Source organism: Triplophysa dalaica, chromosome 8, assembly GCF_015846415.1.
Source record: "Triplophysa dalaica isolate WHDGS20190420 chromosome 8, ASM1584641v1, whole genome shotgun sequence".
In the NCBI taxonomy this organism is placed as follows: Eukaryota; Metazoa; Chordata; class Actinopteri; order Cypriniformes; family Nemacheilidae; genus Triplophysa; species Triplophysa dalaica.
The window spans coordinates 21,552,437-21,560,789 of NC_079549.1; the positions used below are offsets into that span (position 1 = coordinate 21,552,437).

Genomic DNA, 8,353 nt, shown 5'->3' on the forward strand with positions numbered 1-8,353 from the left:
GATTACTGTAACAATAAATATTTTAAGCGTAATTTTCATAAAAATGTCAATGCAAAAAAATGTGGGTCCTAAGAATAAGCATACATTTCTTTATGCAAAATATTTTCTAAAACAGATTTTGGGCTATTATTTTTAAGTGATGTTTTTCTGTTTAATAAACTTACCAGCTACCAAATGCTTTCAGTCATTATTATTGTGTGCGTGCGCAAAACTTCAGATCTTGAAAGAATTGACAAGAATAATGCTTATTTTTGCAGTTTATGTCATATATAATGCAAAAATCGATCAGTATTTCACATAAACTTTATAAAACATGATACAGTGGTAGCATATTACCTCATGAAGGTGTTCTGAGAACGAACAGTGTGAAAAGAGCTACGTTCAGAAAAAGCACTCTTACTAGGTATACTACACAAAATATGAATGGAAAACATTCTACATTTGTTAAACGTGCAGTACAGAGCACACTGTATCCCACAATGCAATGCGCTCAACTTCACTTTCTATTTTTAGCAAGACAAATCAACCGGACGCTGTGATTTTTACTGTAACATCTTGTTCTTGATGGCTAAGACATTTTTACACACAATGGATTACAAAGTCCGAACCGTTTTGGTTTCCAAGGTGATAATAACATGATGCACCCACGTGTTGACAGCATGAGGTCATGACTACTACTGTTTGAAACGTTATTGTTGCATAATGCTTCCTGTTCACTTACTATTAAAAATAGTAGATATTAAACAGAATAAAAACACAGTATTAAGTAAGCAAGCTAGTTTTCCTTCTGAACACAGCCACCGCTGTATATATCCTACAGATCAAAAGTTTTGGATCATTTCACTCAAATGTTTCAGGATCTTAAAATCTTTTATTTTAAAATGTTTAACTTTCCTGTAGCTAAGTGGTAAGAGCGTTGCTTTAACAACGCAAGGTTGTGGGTTCGATCACAGGGGATTGCAAATACCTATGTAAAATGTATAGGATAAAGCAATGTAAGTCGCTTTGGATAAAAGCGTCTGCCAAATGCCTAAATGTAAATGTAAATGTAAATTCTTGGCTAAAGATTTTAATCGTTGGGATTTGTTGAATTTTTTAGTAAGTTAAATTGTTATTGAAAAGTGAAAAAAGAAGTAAATTAAAAAGAGTAAGTCACCCTAAACTTTTGGCCGATATTGAATACAACATTTTAGACACTGTCCTGTGCTATACAGTAATATGTTATATATATTTAAAGGGACATTCTGTTCATTTGGAGAATATGACTGATGGGACTGATGGCTCATTATTCAACTGGTAGCATGTTATTCTCAAATTTTACTTCTGCACATACAACACGTGTCTTACAATAAAAACCTCTCTTTACAGATTGTTCTGGAAACCGTAGTTAATAACATTCATACGTCTACATAGACACGGGTGCCAGAAAACGCAGTCAAATATTCCTGATCTCCTGCCAGTTCTCTGGCCTAATGGTCGTAAAAAGCATGACCGTATCGAGATAATACAAAACTAATTGTGATGCAAAGTGTAGCTGCGTAATCTTTAATAAATAACGACACAGTCTACGAAAAACAATTTACAAAAAATTAAACTAATCGAACAAACGGAAAAAAGCCCGGGAAACAGATATATAGCGTTGCGATTCTGGGACTCGCTAAATCCTCCCCAGGGGCTGGTAGAGGGCCGTCTCCTGCGAAAACACAGTCGCCATGACAACACTGCACACTACCATCTCCATACTGATGCACGGCGTTGCACCGTGGACGTTCCATTCGTCCAAGATCATGACAGCATTACAATACAATGAGGACAATGCTATGTACATCGTCCTTGTGAATTAAAACACAGCGGAGGCCGCGTTATAAACATTCAACTTGACGCTGACGTTGTGGCGTCAGGCGGTTTTACCGTTCCAAGGCAGAGTTTCTGAGCTGTGGTCCTCGGGGGAACCTTCGCCCTGTCCCTCCGTAGGGGAATGGGAACTCTGAAGATCCAAAGAGTCTTGTGAAGAGTGAGTCGAGTCTGTATTGTTGAGTTCGTTCAGGGACTTCGACTCAGAATCGTGACTCCCTCTGGCCGGACTGCTGTGGGACAGCGTGAGCTGTGCGTTCCTCATGGGCGTCTCTTCCTGTTCCGAGATCCTCTCGTGTTCCTTATTGGCCAACTCTACGGATAAAACAGGAAGTGAGATCATCAGTGTTGACAGTTTAGTCTGGTTGCAATTATTGACTGATACACTTCATGTTCACTCTTAAAAAAAGGTGCGTAAAAGGTGCTTAGATGTAAAGGAACCAAAAAGGCATGGCATCGAAGAACCTTTCTGTTTCACAAAAGGTTCTTTGTGGTGAAAAAAGGTTCTTCAGATTATAAAAACGTTAGAAAGAAATGGTTCTGTTGAATCACAAGTGGTTCTTCTATGGCATCGCTGTAAAGAACCTTTTAAGCAACTTTACTTTTAAGAGGTGTAGTAGTCTGTCAATTCAACCATGGCGCCATGTTGATAACTTTACATCATTGGTTCTTGTATCTTCCATGAAATTTCAGGAACGAAGATTTGAATTAGGCGCCCAATAAATTGACGTTTCGTTCCATTGACTTTCATTCAAACGCATGTCAATGAGTCACACCGGAAACGCAAGCCCATCCTCAGATATTTCTCATTTCTCTGCATTGCGAGTTCAAGTTTGGTGAACTCTGACCTGCGAATTCGCGTCAGGTGAGTGAGTGAGACCAATAGAAGATCAAAACCTCACAGCGACCTCTTGTAACAAAAAAAAAAAGAATGGATGAACCGCTCCCGCCCATTTTCGTACCAACATCCGAATGGATTTTGCACGCTCAAAGTCAACTAAACTGAACTGAAAAACTGACAAATATTTGAATTTACCACAAGGACAATTTAGTTTTCAATTTGCTCATTTGAAACTAAAATATGAATCCCTTTCTGATAAACATCTAAAATTTTGCTTAAGGCATTTATTACACAACAAAGTGATGGAGATATTAATAAAAAAAATTGAAAACTTACTAAATGTGGACATCATGTAAAAAAATTATTTTGGATGAAATTTTTCTTTTAAAGACAAATCGCTATTTTCTAGTCTTGAAATAAGTTTTGTGGACAAAGCTAAATTCTCTCTAACTTATTATTTACAAAAAAAGGTTGACGTGTTGTTGAAGCATGTTAAAAACAGTCACCATGTGCCAATACATGGGAATGCATTCCATGATGCACCTCATAAGCTTGCTTGAAAAGTTGTGCTTTGCCATTATTTGTGTTATTTAATAGTTTTGATAACTCATCTTTATTCTTGCTAGTTTACTCATTTTAGAATGAATAGATGTGTCCAAACACAAACACACCTTGAACTGACAGCTCCTTCCAGCGCTCCTTGTTGTTCTGAATGATCTCAGAGAGCAGATGTCGGATTCGTTTTTGGTCGATGCTCCTCAGCGAGTAGTCTGTACTGCCACCCTGCTCATCATTTGAACCCAGACCGCGGTGTCTCTGTACCGACTCCACCACTGCGGCCGAGCCCCGACCCGTCGAGCTGCACCACACAAACCACATCAATGATCCACGAACACCTTGACCATACTCGAAATTTGACAGTCAACTCACCTCGATCTACGGACACCACCAGATTTAATAGCTTCCTCTATGAGAGGACTAATGATCTTCTCCGTGGTGTCGACCAGAACAGAGATGGTGGGCTCCACGATAAAATCGATGAAACCTAGTATGTAAAAAAAGGAAAAGGCTAGAAAATCATTAGCAGTAAAAGATTGTCATCCAATCAGGACACTTGAAGTTAGCATCTTTAAATCAAATATTCATTCATTTTACAGTCCATCAAACTATCATGTTATTCTCTCGACAGCCTCATGGTGGCAGTAAAGAACTACATGTATTCTGTGGTAGTTCAGAGCCAGCTCTCTCTGTTCACACACCAGCACCTAAAATCAGATTTATCTTTCGATTCTCATCTTTATCATTGACTTTGCACAATGTCATCTGGCAAGTTATGAATTCTGAGCCATTTGTTGAGACATTGTGCTAACCATGTATCTACAGTGAGCAGGTTGCCATAGTGATGATGTGAGCATCAGCCTGATGCCAAGACGCACAAGAGAGTGCGATGGGAAAGGATGATAAATGACATTATATTATTATTATTAAATTTAAAATAAACACAGTCTGGAAACTTCAGACAAGGCATGTGCATCCGTTGAAACCATCTGGAGACAAAAATCAACTTGAAATCCAGCCATAACACAAAAAGAATACAGGCAATAAAAATAAACAAAAATGTTCATTTCCAATCCAGTTTATTAAAATCATAAAAATGTCGCAGTTCAGAGAACAAACTATTCACCAGACTTGTTTCTGTCTGTATGAACAAACTCTCAGTTCTCAGAGGTTGTGTATTTGTGTACCTATCTGAGACTGGGCAATCATAGTTGCTTTCCGATCACACAGAGGAGAAAATGGCAGTCCTAATTCTGCTTCCTTGTCACCCTGTGGAGAAAACAAAAGAATCAGAAACAATTACTCCCTCACGCCTGTTAAAAGCCTTTTGAGTGTTGTGATAAAATGCTCATTTTCTCCTCAATTGAAAAGCAAAGCAGACATCAAGGACGAGTCTATTCAAAGCCTGCAGATTACGGAATCAAGCGGATGAAAAAGATTACATTAGAATTGTTTAAAATCAATTAAAATTATATTTTTGAGTTAAGCTGCAGATTTATATGATATTATCACCTATTGCTTGTATTTCTGTCATTGTGTAGCACAAGATGCGTAGGAGTGTGACACTCCTGGAAGCAAAGCATCTCCTCGAGCTTCCTCCTGCAATACAGCCTAAATGTGTTTGCTTCCGCAGTGTGTGTGTTTATCGCTCTGAGAGTATTAGCAGATAAAGATGATCATGTGGATATACCTGTCTGAAGAACTCCTCCATCAGGGCTTGCGTCCAACGGTAGTGCAGTTTCCAGCCTTTAGCGGGGTGACTGATATCTGCCGCGTGCAGCATCAGAGACATGGCTTTAGCCTTGTCTATGCTGAAACATTCACAGATTCATCAGTTCAAACATTGATCACAAATTCACATTTTTGTGTTCACAGTGCATTTGTGGTATACATTCTTTATAAGTATGTGTTTTTCCTGGATAAGTGAGTTACCACGTGAATTAAATTTCAATTATAGGTAATATGCAATAAATATAATACATTTTTATTTATTCTTTCTCTCTTTGACAGCAAACCTAGCATCACACTTTCACATTTTCATATTTGCATCGATGCATCTGGCAGATCCTTTTGTCCAAAGCGACTTTCATTGCATTCAAGATATACATTTAGTTTACTAAACTTAAAAACTTTTAATGAAATCAATGAAATAAATATTGTTAAAAAATGATTGGAAAACATAAAATAAATGAAATGTAAATGTTCTCAAATAAATTATAATAATAGACATAAAATATATTTATTTTACATAGCAACACAAAAAATAACGGTGACAGCTAACGGTTCTTTTTAGTGTGTTGACAAAATGTTTATATGCTCTCCTACTCGTAAGTACCTTTGGATAAAAGCGTCTGCCAAATGAATAAATGTAATTTAAATGTCTCTTTTATATTCTGAGAGACCAGCAGGGGGCGTCACTCACCCTTCAGGCTGCTGCAGTGAGTTCCTCATAGTCTTGATCTGCTGGAAATGGCATGACATATCTGTGCTCATAACCATCTCGATCACCAGCGTACGCAGCTCTCTGCGGGAAACACAGCGGCATATCAGACCTCAAAGCAAACAAACACGCAGCAAGAACTTTCCCAGAACAGATCCTGCTTTCTCACTGGAACAGATTTTCTTGAACTTAATGTAAGAGAGGGAAGCGTACCTCCAGTCGTCCTTTGAGAGATTGACAAGGATGTTCATCTCGTCCTCCTGCATCAGCCTGTAGGCTGCGCTCACATGGTGGTTTTCCAGGACCGAGCGATCGTTGTAGAGGACGGCCACTTCTGATCTGTAAAGAAACAAAGCACACGTCATTCACAGAACGTTTATGCATTTGGCTGATGCTAATGCAATGCTCGAATTGAGATACAGAAACAACTTTTCAATGAGTATACAAAAACTAGGAATATTTGACTGCAATACTGATGCTTTAAATGTGGAGATTTTAGTGGCATCTAGTGGTGAGGTTACGAATTGCAACCAAGAAATTACTCCACCCCTCCCTTTGAAGTACTACGGTGGCTCAAACAGGACAAAGATGTGGTCACGTTTTTGCTTCTTTGCCGATGGAGACTACGTATTTACGAAACGCTATGTAGAGCAGTGTGTCCATTCAGGGCCACTGTAGAAACAACATGGCGAATTCCATGTGAGGGGACCCGCGGTGTATGTAAATAGAAATAGCTCATTCTAAGGTGCAAACAAAACACTTGATTATGTAAGGTCTTTATACACATCTGAAGACATAGTTATGTATATTATATTGCATTTTTGTTAATAGATAGTCCAAAAAAATGACACACTGGACCTTTAATCACATTTAACTGATAAACCCGAGGAGTATTTCAAATCTCAAAAGCACTATACAGCAACTCAACAACCCCACACTGCTAAAAATGATTCTTGAGAAAATCAGGGTCGATGGCTGAACCTAAAGTGCTGTCAGCCTCCATTATACATATCCCTAATATAGTGTATTTCTGAATAATGATTGTCTATTTCATTCAGTGAGATGGACAGAGATTTCCTTTCTATTCTCATGGGGAATAAACCTGAGGAGAACTATAAGATGAGGTAGAGATATCTCAAATGCAATGGCTTCATTTTTCCTGTCACACAAGCCTCATCACCCACAATTCCCAGCTGATCAAGCACTCATCGAAAATAACAGTACTATCAAAAACCCTTCCCCACATTTCAGCCCACCGCAGAATTAATTGTGCTTCTCTGGATTACAATGTCTGCAATGGGTCATCAAGCAAAATGAAGGCTGTGATAAATGTCTGTTTCAAGGATCCACTGGCATTTATTAATGTGAATACGATACCCTCGCTGACAGGAACTAACACAGGACAACAACATCAGTAGAGATTGTGAGATCCTGTATTCAATTATTCTCTAGTAGCACTCATACTCCATCATGGTGCATTGAAAGTCATAAATTCATACATTTTGCCATCTTGCTAATGAACATCTTATTCATTTGGCACACATACATAATGGAGCTATACTGTAAAAGTGAGACTAAAACCCACAGACAATTTGTTATATGGGTATTCGTGATTATGAGAAGGTGTTTTGTACTCTATAGCATAACATATTATCTAACGCCTATTATGTAGTGTACGTATACATATGTACTGTATGTGAAGATGTCTGTATAATGTGTGCACATTACCGTTTAAAAGTGTAGGATCACTTAACTGAAATGTATTTCGTGACCTTAAAAATCATTTGATCTAAAGGTTTAAATATCTGCTTGAATATATGGTTAATAGCTTCTTAATATGAAGTTAATGGTTGTAGACAAAATTGAGACAGCATAATAACTTCTTCAATTAGAAAACTTTATTAAATAAAAACGGTTTTGAAAATGATGATTTGGACTCTGATTTTGGAAATCTTGGGGTGAGACCTAAAGAAACTGGCTGATAAAATGCCAATACTGTCAATTCAAGGCAAATGGTAACTACTTTGAAGACACGTTAATATAACATAGCTTTGATTTGTTTTAGTTTCCTTTACTCACAACATACTTCTAATCATCACATTTTTTTTTTAGATTTTTTAATATAAAGAATAAATAAATACTCAGAAATTTTGCACGGAAATGTATGTATTTGTTTTTCATTTCTCTATTTGTAATTAATATACACAAATTGTTGACCTGACAGCCAGAATGAACCCAGTTTCATTTAAAGACACCTCGTTGTTGGACAGACTGGTTCAGGGTTTGCAACCGTGTACATCACACACCTGGTCTGGATGTGGAAGTTATTGGTCGTTCCGGTGTGTTCGAAGTCGTGGATAGCAGCCGCAAACACCATAGCCAATATTTCCAGTTCAGTAAGCCAGTGCTGAGAGAGCAGACCAGTCAATCGTCATATCAACATCATAATATCAACATTAACACAGGCTTAAACCATTCAGGATCTATCAACTAAAAACAGTTGGTCGATTTGTGACACGCGAGCATCTCTTATCGATCGCTCACCATAACCCCGGTGTGTAGCATCAGATAGTGAGCTGTTTGTGTGACATCAGCAGCGTGGATCAGATTGTGGTACGGGTTTCCGTGCTTGCTGTAACCCACCTCCAGAGCTTCCACAA

The 8,353-nt window shown here is 38.0% G+C and overlaps 1 protein-coding gene across 3 annotated transcripts in view; it reads right to left on the reverse strand.

The window, feature by feature from the left end:
- Positions 1-239: 239 nt before the first annotated feature.
- Positions 240-8,353, reverse strand: part of pde1a (phosphodiesterase 1A, calmodulin-dependent) — a 70,073-nt gene continuing 61,959 nt past the window's right edge. For all 3 annotated transcript variants that reach the window (XM_056755536.1, XM_056755537.1, XM_056755538.1), the window contains 9 exons: positions 8,238-8,353; positions 8,000-8,100; positions 5,907-6,032; positions 5,676-5,777; positions 4,944-5,064; positions 4,441-4,522; positions 3,626-3,740; positions 3,367-3,554; positions 240-2,169 (listed from right to left, as the gene is read on the reverse strand). The exon at positions 8,238-8,353 is cut by the window's right edge and continues 25 nt beyond it. In XM_056755536.1, coding sequence (XP_056611514.1) covers positions 1,898-2,169; positions 3,367-3,554; positions 3,626-3,740; positions 4,441-4,522; positions 4,944-5,064; positions 5,676-5,777; positions 5,907-6,032; positions 8,000-8,100; positions 8,238-8,353 — 1,223 coding nt within the window. In that variant the 3' untranslated portion in view covers positions 240-1,897. The remainder of the gene's footprint in view (positions 2,170-3,366; positions 3,555-3,625; positions 3,741-4,440; positions 4,523-4,943; positions 5,065-5,675; positions 5,778-5,906; positions 6,033-7,999; positions 8,101-8,237) is intronic.